The sequence below is a fragment of the Cricetulus griseus genome, assembly GCF_003668045.3.
Source record: "Cricetulus griseus strain 17A/GY chromosome 1 unlocalized genomic scaffold, alternate assembly CriGri-PICRH-1.0 chr1_1, whole genome shotgun sequence".
NCBI classification, from domain to species: domain Eukaryota; kingdom Metazoa; phylum Chordata; class Mammalia; order Rodentia; family Cricetidae; genus Cricetulus; species Cricetulus griseus.
Window position 1 is genome coordinate 229,665,187 of NW_023276807.1, and position 26,094 is coordinate 229,691,280.

General features: G+C 39.3%; 2 protein-coding genes across 6 annotated transcripts in view; both read left to right on the forward strand.

The window, feature by feature from the left end:
- Cpb2 (carboxypeptidase B2) overlaps positions 1-7,669 on the forward strand; it is a 38,972-nt gene extending 31,303 nt beyond the window's left edge. For both annotated transcript variants that reach the window (XM_027390130.2, XM_035452192.1), the window contains 2 exons: positions 1,544-1,631; positions 7,447-7,669. In XM_027390130.2, the coding sequence (XP_027245931.1) occupies positions 1,544-1,631; positions 7,447-7,631 (273 nt within the window). In that variant the 3' untranslated portion in view covers positions 7,632-7,669. The remainder of the gene's footprint in view (positions 1-1,543; positions 1,632-7,446) is intronic.
- Positions 7,670-8,539: 870 nt separating this feature from the next.
- Positions 8,540-26,094, forward strand: part of Zc3h13 (zinc finger CCCH-type containing 13) — a 65,270-nt gene continuing 47,715 nt past the window's right edge. For 2 of the 4 annotated variants that reach the window (XM_027390126.2, XM_027390128.2), the window contains exons 1-4: positions 8,540-8,861; positions 19,584-19,709; positions 20,387-20,496; positions 22,137-22,248. In XM_027390126.2, the coding sequence (XP_027245927.1) occupies positions 19,593-19,709; positions 20,387-20,496; positions 22,137-22,248 (339 nt within the window). In that variant the 5' untranslated portion in view covers positions 8,540-8,861; positions 19,584-19,592. The remainder of the gene's footprint in view (positions 8,862-19,583; positions 19,710-20,386; positions 20,497-22,136; positions 22,249-26,094) is intronic. The other 2 variants (XM_027390127.2, XM_027390129.2) reach the window with 2 other exon arrangements.

Here is a 26,094-nt window from a genome sequence, read left to right on the forward strand (position 1 = left end):
AACATGCTTGCTATTTGTTTTTTTTTTAATTCTCAAAGGAAACATTTTAAAGAAATGTCTATCATTTTATTATTTATTTTTGTTAGTTTACTTATTAGCACTGTGTATAGGGAAATCAAAGGATATTTACCATGATTTAGATATACAGCTGGTTTGATTTTGCCTTATTTGGTGGTTGTTATCAGAACAACTACTTATTATGGGTAAAACTCTATATTCTGTCAACATTCAAAGAAGCATTAGGTAAGTCCTGCAATTAAGGATAACTCCATATGGTTAGAGAGCTAGTCCATAGGGAGTGTCACAGACAGCTGTATTCATAGATGACGCATCTCCATTACAACACGAGCTCAACAATGACAGAAGTCACTGCTGCCTGGAATGCCAAGAAAATAAGAGGACAAAATGAGCCCCATTCTTGACGAATGCATTGTTCATTAAGGGGTAAAGAAACAAGAATAATAAAGTTTACTGATATCAAGACACCATTGCAACCAGGTACAGAGGAATTTCTATGGGCAAGGGAGGACTTCTATGCAGAGGAGATGGTGGGCCCCAGGGACTGAACTCAGGTTGTCAGGCTTGGCAACAAGCACCTTTACTTTCCCATAGAGCCATCCCATTGGCTCCTAAAACCATATTTTGCGGGGGGGGGGCACAAAAAATACTGGCATAACAAAACAACCCCAGATATTTCTCTGGGTCCTCAAGCAACTGATAGTACCATGATGCTAGCTCCAATTTTAGAAAAAATAAGTGTTAAGTGGGAATTTCAGAAATCTTTTCTTTGCTTTTTTTAAGATTTATTTACTTATTATATGTACAGTGTTCTACCTGAAGGCCAGAAAAGGGCACCAGATCTCATTACAGATGGTTGTGAGCCACCATGTGGTTGCTGGGAATTGAAACTCAGGACCTCTGGAAGAGCAGCCAATGCTCTTAACCACTGAGCCATCCCGCTAGGTCCCAGAAACTATTTCTAAGAGTTGGGAATCACATGTAGTGGAAACTGCTTCATATCAGGGGTGTGGTCCTTCATTTGATGAGTCTTTAGAAGTTGTTAGACAAACACACAATCGAGTTTGTGAGAAGCAAATTGTGCATATAAGTAGGAACATGTGTGTACTTTAGAGAAGTGGAATTTAAAGTCTGGTGAAAATTTTGTCTAGGAATGGGATAGTTCCCAGTATTATAAATATCTAGTTCATTTTACATAATAAATTAATTCCTGAAAAGCTATGGCAGGTTTTTAAAATGCAAATTAAAGAAAGCATTCCATATATTGGCAGGCAGAGATATTTTTTCCTTAAGCCACTGAGTTGTGATTGCCATGGGGGCAAAACTTTTTTTAAGTTAATGTATTCTTTTTAATTTACGATAAACCCAGGATGCATATATGCATATATATATATATATATATATATATATATATATATATATATATATTCAATTCATGTGATTATGATTATGTTTGTTTAGAAAGTTCAATCTCTCCTGTTTCAAAGCTTCAAATTGACCAACACCTCTCTCCTATTGCTTCTAGTCTCTAGTGGCCAGTGAAGCAGCTCATGCGATTGAAATTATTAATAAAAACAGCAGGTATACATATGGCAGTGGCTCAGAAAGTTTATGTAAGTATTCCTCCTCTTCTCTTCACCCCTTCTTTTCTTCCTTCTCCTCCACTTCTTTCTATTCCCCCTCTGCATTCTATTTGCAGTGTTGGGAATGACACCCATGGCCTTAGGTGCTCTGGACAAGCATACAGGTCCTGAGGGCCAAACGCAGTACAGTGTTCCTTCTTGAGAGCTTAAACCATGAGGCACAACAGAGGCATCCATTTAGTTTAGACAACAAAAGAAGCCAAAGTGGTATTTAAGACATGAAGCTTAGCACTACAGAGCAGAGGTTATCTAACTAGTAATCACACTAATTATGTAAAGAAGAAGAAAAGGCCTACAGGGTCAAAAAAAAAAAAAAAGTGTAAGATGCCCACAGCTATTGTGTGGGATGTAAATCAAAAGATAACCATTTACCATGCATGCCTTTTAAGTGACAGCCTATTTCCTGCTCCTAGTGAGAGCCTGAGTGTGGCAAATTCAACAAATGTTTCTGACCCACTTCTACTGAGAGATACTTATTGAGAAATCCTTGCACGGGCAGCAAAATATTGATTCTGTTCTTCTGAGTCTGAAGGATAGATGGTGTCATGTGGCACAATTCCTGGGGAGATAGGAACAGAAGTCTACTCACTCTAGACAGGGGAACTGACAACACACCAAAGTCTGGGGAACCAAAGAGTTTGCGGATTGCTTACAGAAATATGGATGAGGGGTTACTAATAGGGGCATAAATGACCCAAAGGAAACATCACAGAAAGCCCATTCCAGCATGGGTGATTGGTCAGGGAAGCTGAAACCCTGGAGCACACTGCTGGAATGTTGTATCTAGGAGTATGAAAAACAAACATGTAAACAAATGTCAGCCAACTATAACTCAATGACCAAGCCTAGGTCACATATATTTTTTTTTTGTTAGGTCACAACATTTTTCATAGCCTTGGGACTAAGAATGGTTTTCCTATTTTTTTAAATGTTTGAAAAAAACATGAAAATAATTAAATTTTGACACATCAAAATTATATGAAATTCATATTTGTTTCTGTGAATAGTTTTATGGAACACAGTCGTGTTCATTCATTTGCATATTATCTATGGCAGCTTTTATGACAGCCAAGATAATTGCAGCAGAGACCAGATGGTTCACAAAACAAACTATTTCCTATCCTATCTTTTTCAGAAAAAAAAAATGTCTTGCCAACTCCTGATGGAAACAAATGGACACAATTTCCCTTTGTGATTTCAAGAAAATAAAATGGACTTTTAGATTTGAGAATTATTGTAGCTGAGAGGAGTTACTTGGCTAATGTGGCCTGGCAAGGCAGTCCTTGGAGAACTATTAAGTAGCTGATAGTGTAATACGTTGTATAAAGGCATGAAAAAGATTTTGAGACAATATTATGAAAGCCCAGGATCTTACTTAATAAACATGATTGACACAAGGCTATAACAAGTTACATCCAAATTCTTTTCAATACCCCCTTAGGTATCATTAGCAGGAAGTCCAAGCTTTTCCTTTGTCTTCAGTCATCTCTGGGGTTGTCTGACAAACCTCTGTCCTTTGGAGTCATTGGACCATGGATGCCTTTTCTGACATAGACCATCTTCACACACTCATTCACTCAGGATGCATCTCTCTCTCTCTCTCTCTCTCTCTCTCTCTCTCTCTCTCTCTCTCTCTCGTGTGTAAGCACAAGATAAAAGCTGGAACCATAAATGTTAGGTATTTGTTGATCATAATTATCAGAAATACTTATGGATGACTGAAAAATCCACTGCACGTGGGTATTTAAAAATACTGAAAATTGTGCACAAACCATGTTTAATACCAGCACTCAGGAGGTGAAGCAGGAAGACCAAGAGTTCAGGGACATCCTGGGTTATATGGAGAGTTGGAAGCCAGCCTGGGCTACATGAAACTGTGTCTCAAAAGTATAAGTAATGCTTCAGTAAACACACCTCACAAGCAATCCAAGCACAGACAGACAGAGGCACATTATATAATTTCTTAATTGGAAAACTTTAGGAAATCAGTCAAAACTATTAGTAACATAGTTGTAAGGTGGTTCATGAGGCACTAAATACATTCAGAGTACATTGCATATATGTAGAAGTAACCAGGCAGAAAATAAAAGAAGGCATGGAGGCATACCCCTGCAATCTCAACACTTGTGGGTGGGGGCTAAGTCAGGAAGATCACTAGCTTGAGTTGAACTTGAATTATAGAGTGAGTTTCAGCCAGCCTGGGCTATATAGTTAGACCTGTCTCAAACACACACACACACACACACACACACACACACACACACACACACAGAGAGAGAGAGAGAGAGAGAGAGAGAGAGAGAGAGAGAGAGAGAGAGAGAATAGATCCGACTACCTGCCACAACCTTTATGAATATGTATGTGTGTTTTCATACACATACATATGGGTTGTTAAATGTGTGTATGTATTCGTGTATATATAAACACACAATAAATCTGTGGCACCTACAAGAAAATCTAAAACTTTTACTGGAAGACGAATAACAGGAGAATTCTTCATGTTTTTGGCAATAGGAAAATACTATTAAAATTTACCTAAATTGATTTGTATAGTTGATGCAATTCTGTGAACACTTAAAAAATTTTGAAAGAAGCCTACATGCTTTGTGATGGGGAACGAATATTGAAACTTTCCTGTTGATTTTTTTTTTTTTTTTCTGTTTTGCTTTTTGCTCTTTTGGGAGATCCACCACCCAGCTTCCAAATAAATAAACATGAGACATAATTATTACATATAAATGCCTGGCTTTAGCTTGGATTGTTTTTAGCTAGCTTTTTAAAAACTATCCCATCTATCTTTTGCCTCTGGGCTTTTTATCTTTCTCTATTTCTGTATACCTTTCTTTACTTCTTTCTCCGTGGCTAGCTGGATAGCTGGCCCCTGATGTCCTTCTCTCCTCCTTTTCTCATTCCTTGACCTCTCCTCTCAGGTTTCTCCTTCTATTTATTCTCTCTGTCTTCCAGCCCCACCTATTTTCTCCTGCATTGCTATTGGCCATTCAGCTCTTTATTAGACCAATCAGGTGTTTTAGACAGGCAAAGTAACACAGCTTCACAGAGTTAAACAAATACAACAAAAAAGAATGCAGCATATCTTTGCATCATGAAACAAATGTTCCTTAGCATAAACAAATGTAACACACCTTAAAATAATATACCATAACATTTTCCTAAATTGATTTGTATATTTGATTAATTTTATGAATATGATTTTGAAGTACATTTGGTGCTGAGAGCTTTTATCATTTATTACAGAAGTAGCAATTAATATTCTAGGTATCAACTCACCAGAATTGACTTCTGATAGAGAAAACTTGCCTTGCAAAGTCTGCAAGAAATACAGACTCCAGAATACCTGTTGCTATAAATTTGGCCGTATACTCTTGATATATAGAATATATACTGGGTGCTTTATATTTTCAAAAAGATCCCAGTGAAAGGAAATTCCTTCTCACCGGGGTGTCAGCAATAAGAGCTGCAGCCTCCACCATCTCAGCACATACCTTTATTATTATTGTTTATTATTATACTATTATCATTATCTTTATTTTACATCCCTCCCTTCTCAACTCTCATTCCCTTCCCTGACTTCCCCTCTGCTCTGCTCCCACCCCCAATCCACTTGTCCTCTGTTTCTGTTCAGAAAGCAGCAGGCCTCAAGCTGTTGTAAGGCTAAGCTCCTAAACTTGTATTAAGGCTGGGCAAGGCAATTCTGTATGAGGAATAGGCTCTCAAGTGCTAGACAAAGCATTAGGGACATCCCCTGATCCCATTGTTCGGAGCCCTACACATTGGCCAAGCTACACAGTGCCACATGCATGATATAGAAGGACAGGATTGATCAAATGCAGGATCATTTCAAGTAGCTCCTTACTCCATTTAACTCTTCCCCACCTCTTAAGTCTGCCTGAATGTTTTACAAATCATGTCCACTCTGAGACTTCAGTTTGTCTTGACATTTTTCAAGTCACGTCTCCTTGTTTTTGTTAAGACTTTATCTGCCCTCTGACTCTGAGAGACATGCATGCTTGGTATCCTTGCTATTGTCAGAGAATTGCTAATTGTGCCTGTGGGTATATAAACTGGAAACTTTATGGGAATCTATGAGAATTTTTAAGAAGAAATTTAAAGAATTTTTAAGGAGAACTTCTAAAGGGAACTTTAAGACAGAGCTTTTAGAGGGAAAACTTTTAGAGAGAACTTTTGAGGAGAAATCTTAAAGAGAGCTTTGAAGTTTTGAAGAGAAACTTTTCAAGAGAACTTAAGGGGAAGAACTTTTTTTTGAAAAATAAAGAGCCATGAGGAAAACGATATGTGTATGAACTGGTTTGGTCACCATCAGACCTTTTTAGCTAACCTCTACCTGCCTGTAAGGCTTCTGCCTGAACCTTGGTTAATTTGGCATTTGCTAAAATAATATGTAAAATGCTAATAATAAGGGTAATAAGGAACAATTTGCCCTACTGAGGCATTGAAGCATGTTATAAGCATAGGATAACTAGGATAGTGTAGAACAGCCTGGAAGAGACAGATATTAGAAGGAAATAATAGGCACAGAAAGATATTCAAATATATAGGGAGACCTGGTATTTCATAAAGGAGACACTCAAGCCAGTTGAATTATTTAATTAAGCTAGGTGGTGGTGGTGGTGGTGGTACACACCTTTAATCCCAGCACCCGAGTAGCAGAGACAGGGGGAATCTCTGTGAATCTGAGGCCAGACTGGTCTACAAAGTAAGTTCCAGAACAGCCAGAGGTGTTACACAGAGAAACCCTGTCTCAAACAAACAAACAAACAAAAACCAACCAACCAAACACAAAACTAAACTGAATTATTAATACATATTTCACTGAAATAAATGCCAAATTGATCAAATATTAAAGTACAAAACCCCACCGTAAGCTAGAAACTTAAGTGAGAAAAACTTCACACGTTACATGGATGTAGTAACTTTAATTGCCGTTCTTATAAACAATATATAAAATGAAATGTGTAAAAAAGTAAGCAAGGAAATTGACAGAAAAATGTGAAGATGACCAATAAATATATAAAAGCATGCAATTCTCTGATAAAGAAATCCAGTTGCATATTTTTTTTCTCAGAAAATTGCCAGGATGCATGATTCTTGCCAATGATTGCAGGAGCTGGCAGTAAGTGTACTCGCACTATGGTAGGAGAAATAGGTTCCATCCTTTTGAGTAGTACTTGGTAACAAGTGTGGTAACTGTTAAAGGTACACAACCTTAGACACATAATTACACCTCTAGCAAACATTCTGAAATAATAAGTGTTGATTTATAAGCAAAGGTGCTTATTCTAAAGAAACTAAGTTACTCATCAACAAAATTATTCAAATTTCTCTCATGTGGCTTTACAACGCAGTCCTATAAAATCATTACAAATGAAAAAATAATTACTGATGTAGATTCAAACTCAGTAACGATACATTTGGAAATGTAACAATAATAATTACCTCTAGAAATGTTACAAAATAGCAGGTAGGCACTGTTTGACTTTATGGAATAAAAATTAAGCCAGAAAATTCATGCATTATAAAACACACTTATCATTTCTTGATCCGGCTATTGTTGAGTTCTGGGCAACATTTGTGTTCTTTCTTAACGTGTTTTCTTTCCAGTGTTCCCAACTTTCTCGGATAAGAAATTTAGGTAACTTAATCAGAAGAAAGCAAAGTTATTTTAATTTCTAAAAAAAAAAAAAGTTTTGTTGTTGTTGAGTTGAAATAAATGTATTTCAAAATCTTCTCTTTCGTCTTCTTTTAGACCTAGCTCCTGGAGGTTCCGATGATTGGATCTATGATTTGGGCATCAAATACTCATTTACGATTGAACTGCGAGACAAAGGCAGATACGGATTCTTGCTACCCGAGAGATACATTAAACCTACTTGTTCAGAAGCTCTGGCTGCAGTCTCCAAAATAGTTTGGCATGTCGTCAGGAACGTTTAATGCCCTTGCCTCTGCTCGGGGTGTTTTTATTTTACTAATCTCAGCAACACCCAATTGTGAACTAGCTTTCTAAGTTTAATCAGTTACCTTGGTTTTGTCAAAGAATAAAATACATAACACTTTGAGCTTAAGGGTGCCAATGGTTCATGTCTAAGGGGCTAGGTACTGATCCTCAACACCCTCATTCCTTGATTTATGATGGCCACGTATCTCAAGCAGTTTTAAGATTTATTATTTGTATGTGTGCATGTGTGCCCCTGCGCGAGCTTAAGCACCTGGTTCGGGCTGGACCCCCCAAAAAGCGCTGGCTCCACTGAAACTGAAGTTACAGGTTATTAGCAGCCACGTGGGTGCTGGGAACCAAACCTGGTCTCTGCAAGAGCAGCCGTGGTTCTTAAGGGCTGGAGACGTTTCTCTAGCCCCTCTTAAGCGACGCTGATCCTAATTTTATGCAGATCGTTGGATCCAAGCAGCAAAGCAAAGGCAGTTGGAAGCACCTTAAGGATTTCCACTCCAAAATTTCAGTCGGTTTCTGCTCGTGTTCTTGAAAGCACAATCCGTGCCCAGGTTTTGCTCCTGCGATAGGCCCGGGCGGGGGAAGGGCGGATGTCAAATTCTGCAGCTCAGAAACATGCCAGGCCGTGGTTGCCGCCAGTAAGTAACAAAGTGGCACTTTACCCACTGGAAAACCGTTAAACCGAGAACCTCTCAGTTAACTGAGACTCTCAGCTCTCCCTAGCTAGCTCCCAGGTCCCTTCCCCAAATGTAGGTCGGTAGGTGGCAGGTGCCCTCACTCCGCACCGTCCCCCTGCCCCCTGGGGGTGTGTGGGAGGGGCGGGACTTACTCGCTGACGTCTAATCTGGAGGCCGGAAGCCGCTTGGCCTGTGGCGGAGCGGGACAAAGTAGCGACTTCCGGCAGTGTGTAGGCGCCGCCTGTCCCGCGGCCTGGCAGGATTGTGGTGTTAGCGCGTAGCCCTGCTGCGGCCTCTGTGCGTCTCGTCTCGCGTCCCGAGCTCTCTGGAGCCTGACGAGGATCCGGGCGGCTCCGCTGCTCCCTGTTGTCGGCGTCCGCCCGCCTGCGGAGGGCCGGTTCCTGGGAGCCGCGCGTGCACGTCCTCTTCGTCGTCCTCCCGGGGCCGGGCGCGGGGACAGTCGGCTCCCCAGCTCCTTGGAGCGGAGGCAGCAGGGACGCCTGAGGACTGAGCTTACTAAGGGTGCTCGGAGAGGAGGTAAGCGTCCTGGGAGCTGACGGGGAGAGGCGTTGGGCCGGGCTCAGGAGGGAGGTTGACGCGGTGCCCTGCATCCTCTCGCGGCGTATGCTCCTTGCTATTCTGAGCTCGGCTTGAGCACCCCGCTCTTAACTCTGCAGTAGCTCCCAGTGCTTCCCTGTGTCTGTTGCTCTAGTTGTGGTTCTGGAGGCCGTGTCAGGGGGCCGGCGGACTTGGGGTGCCCTGGCGCGGTGGTCTCATTGGTGTGTGATGAAAGGGTGCATGCAGCGGTGTGGTCTTGGATGTAGAGTTACCTTTCTTCACGCGTTCCAGACCTGTCGGAGAAGGGAGAGTCTAACTTTTGATTGTTTCTGGTCTTGCTCATTTCCCGGCTACAGTAAATGGAGTGTAGGAGCGCTACTTTTGTCTTTACACTCCTCAGTCACTTTTGGTAACTATTTATCAAAAGCAGGGGGAGGGTAGAATGAAAAGAGAATGTACATCTGACAGTATCATTTTCTAAGTAGGTTAACTTTATGTGGTTGGAAAAGTATTCAGAGTTGAGAAGTTTTGGATGGTATTGGTAGGGTCTTGTTTGTGAAGGGCAGTAAGTTAAGTTAATTAGTTTTATTCCGAGTCTTCAGAGAGTTTGAACTTTGGTTATTGTGGACGTGTGGAATCTCTTCTGGTTTGGGGGGTTTTGGGGAAGTTATTTGAGAAGTTTGGAATTTATAGTCTGGCATTTAAGGTTTTAAAAGTCTGTGATATTGGGCACTGGTGGCGCACACCCTTAGTCCCAGCATTCTAGAGGTAGAGGCAGGTGAGTATCTGTGAGTTCGAGTTCAGCCTGGTCTACAGAGTGAGTTCCAGGACAGCCAGAGCTACACAGAGAAACCTTATCTCAAAAAACAAACGACAACAATGAAACAACCAAAAACTCCTTAGAAAAGTCTGTGGTGTAGTTGCGCAGTTAAGTCTAAATGACTCTGTTTCTGCCTTTGTGTTCAGTTTTGCTCTGTAATTTTGACATTACTGGCATCCAAGCAACAATATTTTGCAATACAATGTATAGATTTCCAAACAACTTCCAGCTTTGAAATGGCTTCATTGTATCAGATGACAGTTTCAACTGCAGACTTAGCAAGTTGATGTAGATATGTAGCAGTTTGTGTGAAAACAGTTTTGCTCTGAAACTTGAGTTTTAGTGTGATTGTCTGGTAGGATGCAGTTGTTGTACGAAACACAGATACCCAAATGTGCAGAAACTCAAACCCTTCTAGAAAATGATGCAGTCTTTGAATATGTCCACATCTTATGTGCTTTCAATCATCTCTATACTTCTAATGAATAGTATTATGTACATACTATATAAGTAGTTTTATACTTGATTGCTTAGGAATAATGTAAATAAAGGTTTTTACACTTTAAAGTAGTTTTTTTTCCCCTGAATATTTCAATCCAGGGATACAGGCATTTTATTGCTTTCTGTTTACTGTTGATTCACAGTGAACATTAACTTATTATTTTGAGTATATACTCTGTCCACAGCCACACCATTCTGAATGCACCTGCCCTCAGAAGCTAAGCAGGGTCTGGCTTGCTTAATGCTTGGATTGGAGATGTATACACTTACCTACCTCAATTTGATGTCTCTACTATAAATTTAAAATACTAAAGTACAGTGTAACATATGTCAATACAAAGAGTTGGTTCTTCGAGAAAATCAACAAGATAGACAAACCTTTATCCAAACTTACTAAACAGCAGGGAGTGAACATGCAAATTAATAAAATCAGGAATGAATAGGGCGACATAACAACAGACACAGAGGAAATCCAGAGAATCATCAGGTCATACTTCAAAAACCTATATTCCTCAAAATTCGAAAATCTAAAGGAAATGGACAATTTTCTGGACAGATTTCACTTACCAAAATTAAATCAAGAACAGATAAGCAACTTCAATGACCTATAACCCTAATGAAATTGAAGCAGTCATCAGAAGTCTCCCAACCAAAAAAGTCCCAGGGCCAGATGGCTTCGGTGCAGAATTCTACCAGAAATTCAAGGTACAGCTAATACCAGTTCTCCTCAAAGTATTCCACACAAGAGAAGCAAATGGGTCATTGCCAAACTCTTTTTATGAGGCTTCAATAACCTTGATACCCAAGTCACACAAAGACACAACTAAGAAAGAGAACTATAGACCAATATCCCTCATGAACATTGATGCAAAAATTCTCAATAAAATACTGGCAAATCGAATCCAAGAACACATCAGAGAAATCATCTACCATGATCAAGTAGGCTTCATCCCAGGGATGCAAGGATGGTTCAACATACACAAATCCATCATGTAATCCACTATATAAACAGACTGAGGAAAAAAACCCCACATGATCATCTCACTAGATGCCGAAAAAAGCCTTTGACAAAATCCAACACCCCTTCATGATAAAAGTCTTGGAGACATCAGGGATAACAAGAACCTACCTCATCATAATAAAAGCAATATACAGCAAGCCGACAGCCAACATCAAATTAAATGGAGTGAAACTCAATGCAATTCCTCTAAAATCAGGGACAAGAAAAGGATGTCCACTGTCTCCATACCTCTTCAAAATTGTCCTTGAAGTTCTAGCTAGAGCAATAACAAAAGGAGATCAAGGGAATACAAATTGGAAAGGAAGAAGTCAAACTCTCACTATTTGCAGATAATGTGATAGTCTACATATGTGACCAGAAAAACTCTACCAGGGAACTCCTACAGCTGATAAACACCTTCAGCAAAGTGGCAGGATACAAGATTAACTCAAAAAAAAAAAAAATCAGTAGCCCTACTATATACCGATGACACATTGGTGGCGAAAAAAACCAGAGAAACATCACCCTTTACAATTGCCACAAACAACATAAAATGCCTTAGGGTAACACTAACCAAAAAAGTGAAAGACCTGTACCGTAAGAATTTTGAGTTTCTAAAGAAAGAAATTAAAGAAGATACCAGAAAATGAAAAGATCTCCCATGCTCTTTGATAGGTAGGTTCAACATAGTAAAAATGGCAATCTTGCCAAAAGCAATCTACAGATTCAATGCAATCCCCATCAAAATCCCAACACAATGCTTCCCAGACCTTGAAAGAACAATTCTCAACTTTATATGGAGAAACAAAAGACCCAGGGTAGCCAAAACAACCCTGTACAATAAAGGAACTTCTGGAGGCATCACCATGCCAGACTTCAAGCTCTATTACAGAGCTATAGTTCTGAAAACAGTTTGGTATTGGCACAAAAATAGACAGGTAGACCAGTGGAATAGAGTTGAAAACCCTGCTATTAACCCACACACCTACAAACTCCTGACTTTTGACAAACAATCCAAATTTACACAGGAACAAAGAGGTCATCTTCAACAAATGGTGCTGGCATAACTGGATGCAAACATGTAGAAGACCACAGATAGACCCAAGCCTATCACCATGCACAAAACTTAAGTCAAAATGGATCAAAGATCTCAACATAAACCCAGCCACACTAACCCTATTAGAAGACAAAGTGGGAAATACCCTTGAATTAATTGGTACAGGAGACCGCTTCAGTAGCACAGACACGGAGGTCAACAATTAATAAATGGGACCTCCTGAAACTGCGAAGTTTCTGTAAGGCAAAGGACACAATAAGACAAAACGGCAGCCCACAGACTGGGAAAAGATATTCACCAACCCCACATCTGACAGAGGACTGATCTCCAAAATATACTCAAGTATATTTTGAATACCTCAAGAAGCTAGTCTCCAAAACACCAAACAATCCAATTAAAAAGTGGGGTACAGAACTAAATAGATGATTCCCAATAGAGGGCTGAAAGACACATAAGAAAGTGTTCAACATCCTTAGCCATCAGGGAAATGCAAATCAAAACAACTCTGAGATACCATCTTACTCCTGTCAGAATGGCCAAAATCAAAAACACCAATGACAGTTTATGCTGGAGAGGATGTGGAGAAAGGGGAACACTTCTCCACTGCTGGTGGGAGTGCCAATTTGTACAGCCTCTTTGGAAATCAGTATGGCGACTCCTCAAGAAAATGGGAATGAGTCTACCACAAGATCCAGCAATTCCACTCTTAGGCATATACCCAAAAGAAGCACTTTCATACAACAGACATCTGTTCAACAATGTTCATAGCAGCACTATTTGTAATAGCCGAAACTGGAAGCAGCCTAGATGCCCCTCAACCAAAGAATGGATAGAGAAAATGTGGTACATTTACACAATGGAGTACTACTCAGCGGGAAAAAAACAATGGAATCTTGAAATTTGCAGGCAGATGGATGGAACTAGAAGAAACCATTCTGAGTGAGGTAACCCAATCACAAAATGACACACATGATATGTGCTCACTCATATGTGGATTTTAGACATAGAGTAAAGGATTACCAGCCTACAATCCACACTGCCAAAGAAGCTAGTAAACAAGGAGGACCCTAAGAGAGACATACATGTTCCCCTGGAGAAGGGGAAAGGGTCAAATCCCCTGAGCAAATTGAGAGCACAGGAAGAGGTGGGAGGGAGCTACGAGAATGAGAAGGGAAGAAGAGGAGGGATACAGAGGTCATGAGGAGCAGAAAGGATGAGTCATGGGAAGAATAGAAGAAAGCATATGTGATAGGTAGGGTTTTAGTTGGGGGGGGGTTGTAGGGGAGGACAGGAGGGAGAAGGGAACTGGGATTGTCATGTAAAACAATCTTGTTTCTAATTCAAATAAAAAAGTCTGAAAAACAACATATGCCAATACATTTTATTCAGTCATTAGTGTTACATATGAATTTTGAGCTTAAACTTAGATCACATCCTCGAGATATTTAACTTTCCAAAATTTGAGTCCAAAATATGCCTGGTCTCAAATATTTAGGTTAGGGGGAGTCGCAATTAGCATGTTTTACTGTCAGCATTTTACCAGGCCTTGGAAGTAATTACTAATTCAAGAAGAGCCGGCTCTCAGATCCTTCTTTCTCAGCTGTGTTTATGGTGTGGAACTTGGGGCACATTGTTCCTGAAGAAGGGGAACAGTTCTCATATTTGAGATAAATTTCTCTGGGGCTCAGCTTAATGCCCCAGAATTTTATTTATTTATTTTTTGAAATTGAAATTAATTGAAAGGAGATCATGAGAGCTATACTTATTGCATTCCAAAGGAGAATAGGTAAAGGAAAATAATAACTGTGTGGTCATTTGGCTTTGGTTACTCTTGTATTTGAGAAAGACACGTTGAGATAGGTGATGACAGCTTAAACCAAAGAATAATTTGAATACCAAATGAAGGGACATCTTCAGACAAGAGTCAGTTTACTAATAAGTTACTGGTTTATAGTCTCTGATTGGAAAGACATTGGCATCTACAATTCTGGTTCTTTGTGTCTAATATTTCTCCCCCACCTTGAAGCATTCATAGCTATCTCATTAATAGTTTTGTCCTTTAATCAAATCTGTACTCTACTCCTTTGTGGTATTCATCTGTCTTTGAAGTTTTTGAGCCTTCACATCAGTTGATTACATGGTTTTGAGTTACATGGTTTAATATGAAAAAGAAATGTTTTTCTGATATATTGTAGATGAAGTATTTTCTGACAAATGAGATTTTAAGGTATATTATTTTCTGTGCAAACAAAGTATTTATTCATGCAGAATCATAACTGTGTGCCTTCTTGTGTTGAGGACAATGTTGTACTGTGGACTGCTAGCAGGAGTTCTTAGGTGGACAATGTATTAATCATCTGTGTTACTGTGATGCAATTCCTGATGTAGGATATTATGAAGAAAGGAAAGCCAATTTCAACCTATTGTTTTAGAGACTTATGTCCAGGGTTGAATTCATTGCTTTGGGCCTCTTGGGTGGGTGGTACAAGCCAGGAAGTGAAGTTATAAGGAGAGATGGACAGACTGGTTCTACAATCCCTTTGAAAGCATTCCTTTGCCTCATGATGCAAGGATTTCCTAGTATGCCTTACCCCTTAGAAGGTCCACAGCATCTCCTGCTTCTACCACCCTGAGGATCAAGCCTTTATTGACAGCCTTTTGGAGGGTGGGTGGGGGGCACTCATTCAAACCTTAGCAGATGATCAGAGGTGTTCATTCCAGAACCATATGGTAACATGTGCCTGTATTACCAGAAACTGAGAAGCTGATGCAGGAAAATTCATTCCAGACAGATATCTTTAATTTTGGTTTTTACTTTTCGTGTCTCATGTTTTAGTTCTCTCTGTAATGTAGACTTGTTATGAAAATACAGTGTTATTGTAGGACAAAATATGGCATTGTAGGATTCTGAGGCAAAGGGAGAACACATATTTTACTTCGTTGTATTTCCTTCTTCATTTGGAAGGCTAAGTAGTTGCTGGAAATAAAATCCTGGAAATTACCCTGTAGGTGAATCTTTTTTTAAAATTTGTTTATTTTATTTTTTGATTTACGTATAGGAGTGTTTTGTCCAGATGTGTGTATGTGCACTTCCTGTGTGCCTGGTTACTTAGGAGGCCAGAAGAGGGTGTTAGATCCTGTGGAACTGGAGTTATGGGTGGTTGTGAGCTACCATGTGTGTGCTGGGAGTTGAACCATGGTTCTCTGCAAAAGCGACATGTTCTTTTAACTGACAAGCCCTACAGGTGAATGATGAATCTTGAGTCATTCTTTATGCTCTCTGTAAAAGCAATTAATTTCTGTTTGTATGGGGAGCAGCTTTTTACTGGTTAGAGTCCCAGACTGGAATGTGTCTTATAAATTGGGATCTGTAGTTCTTAACTTCATTTGATGTAACGTTCCAATGGGATCTAGGATTGTAGAGAAGCTGTGAAGCCATTCATTCCAGCAACAGGTCAGGGGAGGAGAGTAGCTGAACTAAATGGAGGTGACATCATGTAAAGAAGTAGTAGAGCAAAGGAATATTGGGATCCGTTAAAAGACCAAGAAAGGAGATGGCATTTTCTCATGTGTGGTGACCCCCACCCATTCAATTATTTCATTGCTACTTCATAACTATAATTTTGCTACTATTATGAATCATAACATAAATATCTGATAGGTGACCCCTGTGAGGGCCGCTACCCACAACTTGTGAACCACTGCTCTAGACGAACAACTGATAGAATGAATATATATTGTATATGTATGTGTATCTCGTGTGTGTTTGTGTGTGTGTGTGTGTGTGTGTGTGTGCGTGCGTGCGTGCGTGCGTGCGTGCGTGCGTGTGTGTGTGTGTGTGTGAGTGTGTGTGTGTGTGTGTGTGTGTGTGTGTGTGTGTGGTGTGTGTGTGTGTGTGTGTGTGTGTGTGTGTGTGTGTGTGTGTGTGTGTGTGTGTGTGTGTGAGTGTGTGTGTGTGTGTGTGTGTGGTGTGTGTGTGGTGTGCGTGCGTGCGTGCGTGCGTGCGTGCGTGCGTGCGTGCGTGTGTGTGTGTGTGTGTGTGTGTGTGTGTGTGATTTATTAGAGTGGTTCACAGGCTGTATCCAGCTTAACCAACAATGGCTGTCTCCCAGCAGAAAGTCTGAGAATCCAGTTCAGACCACAAGGCTGGATGTCTCAGATGGTCTTCAGTATACGTCTGAATCCTGAAGAAGTAGGATCTGTTACTACTTAGTAGTAGCAGTAATAGTGAGAGCAAGCAGGAAAAGAACAAGCACTTTCTTCTTGTCCTTTGTATAACTGCCAACAGAATTTGTGGTCCACATGTAAGGTGGATCTTCCCGCTTCAAAACATCTGGATTTAGGACGGGTTTTCCAACCTCATATAATCCAATCAAGAAAAGACCATCACAGATGTACTAAGCCTCCTAGGTTTAGTTAATTCCAGAGTAATCCAGTTGACAACCAAGAATAGCCATCACAAATACCTTCTTGTATTGGTGGAATGTTACTATTTCTTTGGCAGAAAGGGGTATTGAAAGTAGAGTCACATTGAGGGTAAGAATGTTGGGGACAGGACCGTTGCACTGATAGTGATGATGGAGGGGAAAATGTGAGTTTTCTGGAGGTAGTATTGTAGGGTGGGGCCATCTACTTAAGAGGAAAAAGATTTGCATTCTTTAGGTTCTGAATAGCAAGTTCATCAGGGAACTCAGAATCTGTCCAGTTTTCTTAATGGTTGAGGATCATAATGTGTATTCATATATTGATTAATAATAATATAATAGCACTTTAAGATGCATTCTTATCTTCAGACTTTTCCATCCATCTCTCCCCCACCCCACTCCAGTTTCTCAAGTCAGGGTTTCTCTGTATAACCCTGGCTGTTCCAGAACTCACTCTGTAGACCAGCTGGACTCGGATCCACCTACTTCTGCCTTCCCAAGTGCTAGAGTTAAAGGTGTGAGCCACCACACCTGGCTAACATACATTTACTTCTTATTACCTTCTACATAGATAGAAATTGTATATTTCTGGGTGTTTTTCTCAGTTAATCAAAGCTCTTGTTTCCTAGATCTTTTTCTGCACCACTTTTCTAAGTTTTCTGTTCTTTTCTTTTCCTTTCTGTGATCAACTGGATACACAATATGGCTTTGCATATTTATTCTTGGGCTGAGAATGAATTCAAGAAAAATTAAAGATACACAATATGTTGATGCTAATATATGTTTGGCTCATTTGTTCTCTTTTCTTGGAGAATGTCTGATACAATTGACTTTGCTCACCTATGTGGTATTCTACACTGTTGTAAAGCATCTTACCACTTCCGAGTTTCTTCCCAACTTCTGTTGTAGTAAAAGAATGGTTACATTTTATGTTAAGGAGTTAATATAAACTTCCCAGTTAATTCCACCCTTGATGTATCATTTTATGGTTTCCTCTTGATTTGCCATCTTTTTTCACTTGCCAAACTTTGTTCTCACTTTTTGAATTTTTGTCAGAATATGACCTGAATGAACTAGTTAAATGGAATATTTTTATAATCACTACTGAATTTTTGGCTTTGATTTTTCTATTCTGGGATATTTTTCCTTTTTTGTTGTTGTTTTCAAAACAATATTTTACTATTTATTTCAGGGTCGCCTTGAACTCAAAGCAGTGCTCTTGCCTTAGCCTTTGAGTGCTAGGATGGCAGGCATGCCCTGTCACATACCCAGCTGGTGCTGATGTGATTTCATGTCCAGTAATATATCTTTATTTGAAACTATTTTAAAGAAAACCTGTGATTTTTATAAAGACTGGTTCAAGTTGCTAGGGATGTAGTTCAGTTAGTAGAGAATGTAGGGGAGCCCTGTATTCAGTCTCTGGGCACTGCATAGGAACCAGGCAGGCATGGTGGTACATTGGAGATGGCAGAACAGAGGCAGGAGGATTAGAAGGTAAATGTTGTCCTCTACTGTATATTGAATTTGAGGCTCACACACACACACCCACACACACACATACCCACTCCCCCACACCCACCCCACCCAGAGAGGAGAGAGAGGAGAGAGAGAGAGAGAGAGAGAGAGAGAGAGAGAGAGAGAGAGAGAGAGACTAGTTGTATACCATGTAGAACTCACTTTTTTTTTGTTTGTTTGTTTGTTTTGTTTTTTGAGACAGGGTTTCTCTGTGGCTTTGGAGGCTGTCCTGGAACTAGCTCTTGTAGACCAGGCTGGTCTCGAACTCACAGAGATCCACCTGCCTCTGCCTCCCGAGTGCAGGGATTAAAGGCATGCGCCACCAACACCCGGCATGAACTTACTTTTTTTTAGTTGTCATGGCTCTAATGATTTGACAAGATTTCTGCTCATGCTTAGGTGATGTAAAGTGTCGTGTAGTTTAGTTTTTGTTTGTTTGTTTGTTTTGTTTTTTTTTTGCTTTTGTTCATGAGACAGTTTTCTTCTTTTAGTAGATCAGTATCAGTTATTACTTGATCTGGAATTTGTTTCCTAACGTGCTATCATCTGAATTTTTATTTTCAATTAAATAATTAGATTAGCTTTCCTATTATAGTATTAGTTCTTAATGCTTTGTTTAGCTTTTTATAGACTTTTGCAATTTTTCTTTCTTATTGTTAATACGGACCCTTACTTTTAGCACCTTTGTCTTTCATGGTGTGTGTTGCATGAAGAGTTTTGTTTTTGGTATTACTGAAAAATTAACATTCTTGATCAAACTGCCTTTCTGTGACCTCCGCAGCAAAGAATATTTAAATAGCAGCCACTTTTTTTCCATACTGTTGTTTGTTTGTTTTACTTTTGATTTTCTTCCGGACATCCTCCTGCCTCAGCTTCCCGAGGATGGGATTACTGACATGCAGCACCACACCCAGACATTTCCATACTCATTTGAAGCAGTACTTCTGAGGCCGCTTACATAGTATGAACAGCTGTTTCTACTTGCAGTTCAGATTTCATCTGATTTTATTTCCCACATTCTTTGACTTACATATGTTTTTAGTTAACCGATTGTTAGGCTAGCAATGTTCCCCTAAAGGATAGAGTACCAAATTTTACAACAGTTTTTGTAATTCACAAAGTAACAATTGTACAGTGTCCAGTACAGAGGAGATACAGACCCAGCCCACAGATTCCAGAATTGTTAGACTTAGCAGGCTGTGCTATAGCAGGCAACATATTCACTGCTGTCCTTTTTTGTACCCTTCTGTCCATGCTCTGGCCTCAAGAAAACACTCGTTAAGTTTAGAGTGTTATCCATAGCTTTGTCTGGTTGTAAGTTTTAGACTCAGGTATGTAAAATTGCAAGATTTTATAGTTTTAACTCTCTCTTTTTTGGTTAAAGTAGTTCAAAATGTCAAAAATTAGGAGGAAGGTCACAGTGGAAAACACCAAGACTATATCTGAGAGTACATCCAGAAGACCTAGTGTATTTGAGAGGCTTGGACCCAGCACTGGCAGCACTGCAGAGGTGAGTTGTCACTACTGTGGATACAGGGAGCTTATTGGAAGGGACTAATAGTGTGACTCACTGGCAAAGCCCTTATCTAACCTATACGAAGGTGTCTGACCCTTGATCCTGTGCACTGGGGAAACATTTAAAATACTATTTTTGGGGTGGGGGGTTAGTTTCAAGACAGGGTTTCTCTGTATTGTTTTGGAGCCTGTCCTGGAACTCACTCTGTAGACCAGGCTGGCCTTGAACTCACAGAGATCTGCCTGCCTCTTTCTCCCCAGTGCTGAAATTAAAGGCATGTGCCATCAATGCTGGGCCTAAAATACCGTTATTGAAATACTAAGTGCTATTATAAAGGAAAATGGGTTGTTTTGACTTGGGTTTGGTTTAGCAAATTTTACTTAGAAATGAAAGGGGTTAAGGTTTACAAACTTCTCATTGTTGTGGAATGTTTTTGTTTGTTCTATATAGACAATGTGTTTTGACCCTACCAGTAATACCCCCCATACTTTCCTGTGGTTTATCCTTCCATTATGGCATCATCATCATCATCATCATTATTATTATTATTATTATTATTATTATTATTATTGGAGTAGCATGTGCTTAGCTGGCATTTGGGTTGCTCTGATTTGATTTTTCCTGGTAGCATCTTTTCTTCAGACATTCACGTAGTAATATCTGCCTCCTAGACACAGTGCCGTAACTGGCTGAAGACTGGCAGCTGCCTCTATGGAAACACTTGTAGGTTCATACATGGCCCTTCACCTCGTGGGAAAGGTTACAGCAGCAATTACAGAAGGTAAACTGAGAATTCAAACATTTTCTATAGTATTAAAAATCAACTCTTGCAATTTAGTGTAAAAATCTGAAATTGAATCATATATTTGGTTAGATTTTCTGTTTTGGGTTATTCTTAACAATCATAGATTAGCAAGATCTTTTATTTGTTACTTTTTTAAAAAGATTTTATTTATTTATTATGTATACAACATTCTGCTTCCATGTATATCTGCACACCAGAAGAGGGCACCAGATCTCATAACGGATGGTTGTGAGCCACCACGTGGTTGCTGGGAATTGAACTCAGGACCTCTGGAAGAGCAGTCAGTGCTCTTAACTTCTGAGCCATCTCTCCAGCCCCTTGTTTGTTACTTTTAAGATTAATAAAATGTTAGCTTTAAACTGTACATGTTTGCATGCCTTGATAAAAGATTTTTTTTCAAAATGTATATTCAAATCAGTGCACACCTGTGTGGAGACTGAGTCTGGGATGAGCAGCCCCTAAAATGTTCCCTATTTTATACAGCCCCAATTTTGTATTAAATATTTGCTTAAGCAGAACTTGGAGGTGTGAGGATTTACTTTTAGTAAAGTTAGACCATTCATTCTTAATGCAATAAAATTGAAATAAGGTTTGATTGTAATTTTTTAAAGGCCTTTTAAATTTGTATCTTCTGCAAGCTTTGTTGTAGAATCTGCTTGCCAAACCTGTTAGTCCAGTGTGTTAATATAAATGTGTTTAGAGGCTGGAATTATAGGTCAGTGGTTAAGAGCCCTGGCTGCTTTTCTAGAAGTCCTGGGTTTAGTTCCCATCACCCACATGGTACCTACCAACCATCTGTAGCTCTGTCTCAGGGGATCCAGGCACCAGGCACACACATGGTGTACAGATATACTTGCAGACAAAACACACATAACACATAAAGCAAACAAATAATTTTAAGTGTGTTTATATGTGGGTAAACAGAACATAATTTTGCCTTTGATAGAATCTTGGCTAAACTAAATTTGTATAACAAAGATCTTTTTAGTATTCCTTTTGTTCCTTTATGATGATTTTTGTAATACTCTTAACAACAATAGATACAATATTTCTTACAGAAATAATTTAATTGATAAACAGAATTTACCTAGTCCTGAAATTGTGTGTGCACGCTGATTGCTTTGCCTACAGCATTAGTAGAAAACTGAAAGTTAGCCATTGGAGATTTTTTTTAAGTGTGTGTGTGTGTGTGTGTGTGTGTGTGTGTGTGTGTGTGTGTGTGTGTTCTTGTTAGTTTGTTCGTGAGAGCACACCATAGTTTAATGTGAAGGTCAGAGGACAGTATTTGGGAGTCTGTTCCTTCAGGCCTGAATGACAATCACTTTTACCCACTGAGCCATCTTGATGACTGTTGTTTTTCATTTTTAGGTTCATGAAATATTTTCTTAGTTGGTAATATATCCAACTACATATATATGTGGATGGGAATGCTATTGCCTCTGGAATAATTTTGCTACTTTATAACTTAACATTTCTCTATTATCCTTCATCTATAATGTGACTGCTATATTTATGTGGTGAACAGGAAGTAGCTCAAGCTGCTAAGTTACATTAGCATTTATGAAGTTATTTATATTATTCTTATAAAACATCATATTTATTGTTTTGTATCAAAGGTCACCGGAAAGACCTACAGGTGACCTCAGAGAAAGAATGAAGAATAAGCGTCAGGATGTGGACACTGAGTCCCAGAAACGGAACACAGAGGAGTCCTCCTCACCTGTTAGGGTAGGCGTGAAATTTACAAACCCACTTAAATTCCCATAGTCATTTAGTCGACAGTTTTCCTTTTAAATATTAAGTGGTATGCTAAATATATGGTAAATCTATAATTAAATATTACAATGTCTTGTGTGAATAAATGCAAATTTGGGGGGTTTGTTTTGTTTTATTTATTTTTTCCAGACAGGGTTTCTCTCTATAGTTCTGGCTGTCCTGGAACTTGCTGTATAGACCAGGCTGGTCTCAGAATAAATGTAATTTAGGGGGCAGGGAAAAGTGTTCGTTCTTCTGTGTACTTAAAAGGAACAGGATTGACCAGCAGAGTTCAGGCTGAACTTACAAGGTTTTGTACACTCCTGGAACTAATGAGTACCTAAATGCAGTATACAGTTTCAGAGTTCAAGTAGCTGCCTTAGTTTTTAAGGATATATACAATTGTGTAGCTATTCCTGTGGTCAGTTTTCATCCCTCTGTAAGGAAACTTCATATCCTCTGTCACTCCTGTTGTCCACCGACCATGAGCCCTGGGCAGTCATGGAATCACTTCTTATTTTGTAAACTGACCAATCACCCTTTGTGCTTTATAGAATGTGTCACCTCTTGTGACTAGTTTCTTTCACCTAGTTTTTAACATTTAGGGAAAGTTATAAGATGCATCACTCTCTTGTCTGTTTTGTCAAACAATATTCCAGTGTATTGATATTCCATATATTGTTTCTTCACTTATCATTGATGGATATTTGGGCTCTTTCTACTCCCTTCCCCCTGGGAATGTGAGTGAGAACATATCATGCACAAGTTTTTGGTTAGCATGTGAGTTCATTTTTCTTAACTTAATCCTGTGGAACAGAATTGCTGAATATGTGGTCTGTTGTTACTTTCGTGTTTGTGAGACAAAATAACTGACAGAAACAACTTAAGGAAGGGTTTATTTTGGCTCAGAGTTTGAGGGTGCAGTGTGCATTGTGGCAGGGGCGTATGGAGGCACACAGGCTATTTGCATCCACAGCCAGCAAGCAGAGAACAGTGAGTGCTGTGCTACGCCCCCTTTCTTGTCATTCCGTTCAGGACCCCAGTCCATAGGATGGAGTTCCCCACCCACTTCAGCTGGCCAGCTTAGAAACTCCCTCACAGAAAGCCCAGAGACTTGTCTCCAGGTGATTCCAGGTCTTGTCACATTGAGAGTCAGTATTAGCAGCCAGTGTGAAAAAGGCTTTCTCAGCCTTCCTAATGCTGTGGTCCTTTAACACAGTTCCTCGTGCTGTGCTGACCCCCACAACCATTCAATTATTTTGTTGCTCCTTCATAACTGTAATTTTGCTACTGTTAGAGTTGTAATGTAAATAATAGGATCAACCCTCAGATTGAGAACTGCTATGCTAGACTGTCATGTAGAGGTTGCATCCTTTTTATTTCTAGACAGTAGGATATGAAGGCTCTGGTTTTCCCATCTCCTAATGTAATTGTGCTTTTACTTTGTGTCTCCCTAATAGTTAAGGATGTTAAGCATTGTGTTCATGATATTTGGAGATACTCTGCCCATTTTTAAAATTGGACTGTCTTTATTGAGTTGTAAGAGTTCTTTATATTCTGAGTACAGGTAAAATATATTCTTTGAAGTTTCTAGTTTCCCTGTTTTTCTAGTTAGTAATAATGTGAAATAATTATATTTATATACCATCAAATTTCTAGGGTGAATTATTTTGCTTTACCAGGGTTTAATACAAATCTGGGTAATTTCTTTTTAAGTTAAAAATAGCAAGAAATAAGATCACTGATCCTAAATTTTTTTTTATTTCTTTAGCTATTTTTATTCTGAAATAAGTTGAAGTTTAAGAAAACTTACCAGAATTAGCATACAATTCGTATGTTTGCTTTCATTTTTAAGGTGCCTAAAACAAATTTTCTACCATTCTGTGCATTGTAATTACCTTTTTTTTTCCCCTTTAAATTGGGGCAGTATCTTATTATGTCATCTAGCCTGTGCTTACACCAGGCTCCTTGGCTATGGTGATCTTCTTGCCTGAGCCTCTCTAGCAGCTGGTACTAACTACATAGGCTGTCAGTGTCAGACACAGCTGTCAGTGTGTGTGTGTGTGTGTGTGTGTGTGTGTGTGTGTGTGTGTGTGTGTGTGTGTGTGTGTGTGTGTGTGTGTGTGTGTGTGTGTGTGTGTGTGTGTGTGTGTGTGTGTGTACACATAACTGTGTACTTGCTCATGAGGGCATGTGTGGAAGCCGAGATTGAAATTGGGTTTCTTCCTCTGTCATTCTCCACTATATTTAAAAAACAACAAACAGAAACAGTTTGAAACATTGTTGAAGACGTTCTTTCACACATTTATGTTTTAATCAGATCTCTTCCACCACTTCCTCTTCTATATCTACCCCTCTTTCCACATAACCTTTCCTTCCCAACCTCATGTGGTCTTTATCATAACTCTGAGTCCACTTAGTGCTGCATGGCATTTCTACACCCTGTTTTTGAGACATGGTTTCTCACTGAACCCAGAGCTCATGATTTTAGCTTGACTGGCTGGCCACTGAGCCCCTGGGATCCACCTGTTTCTGTGCCCAGTGTTTTCTTGGCTGCTAGAGATCAGAACTCATGTTTTTATGCTTATCCACCAAGCACTGTATAAAACATCTCCCTCGCCCCTTGTCTTCAAATTCTTGATCATGTTTTTAAAAATCAAAAGTTTTTGATTTTTGTGAAATTCAGCTTACCTGTTTTGTTTGTTTAATGTTGCTTTCTCTTTGGGAGTCATTTGACAAACTTTGATTATACAGGGTCGTGAAGATTTATGACTGTTGTATATATTTCATATAAAATGTAAATAATATCAAGAATAAAATATCCTAAAATATTAAAGAAATGAATTCTGAACAACCTCCTCCTCTGTGTATGTGTGTCTGCGGTTATGTGTGTGTCCATGTACGCCTGCATATGTGCATCTGAGTCCTTAAAACTTAAGTCAGCTCTTATGACTTCACATGACATGCATTGGCTAGATGGACTGTAATTAGTATGAGGACAGGCACAAGGATTACAGTGTGAATACAGTACCTCTAGGTAGTGTTAGCTAAACTCTACTAGTTTCCTCATCTATTAATTAGGAATTGGTTTTGTTGGTATGTTATGATAAAGGGGTAGGATTGGCCATTTTATACTAACTCTTACTAATATAATAATATAATGGCTAAAATGGCTTTTCTGTTCTCTAAATTGACTTTAGTCTCTTATCAGAAATTGAATGTGAGCATTGATTTTCTTAACACATATCCATATATATATATATGTAGATGGATAGATAGAGATATAGATAAATACACACACATATGTATATATATTGATAAAAAGGCTTATACGCTTTTAGATAGCAAACTTGGCTGTTAAGAAATTTAAAGTGTGGAGTGGGAGAGATGGTTTGGCCGCTGAAAGTACTGGCTCCTCTTCCAGAGTACCTCACTACAATTCCCAGCACCCTCATGATGCTCACTACTGTTTATAACTCCAGTCTCAAGGGGTTGGGTGCCCTCTTCTGGCCTGTGAGAACACCAGGCATGCAAGTGATGTACAGATATACATCCAGGCAAAACACTTATTCACATAAAATGAGTAAACCTTAACCAAAAAACAAATAAAGCTTGATTCTTGCTTTCCACAGATGAGGATGTCCTCAAAGGCATCAAGCTTCATATTTACCTAAGGGATGAATTAAATATTTCAAGAGTGGTCAGGCTTGGGAGAATTCACTGTTTAAGTAAACTTTTGATTTGGTAGAATTTCAGGTTTGTGCTCATTTGGGTGTTTTGCACAGATGAACAGATTGTTTCATCTCTGATATATTCAGC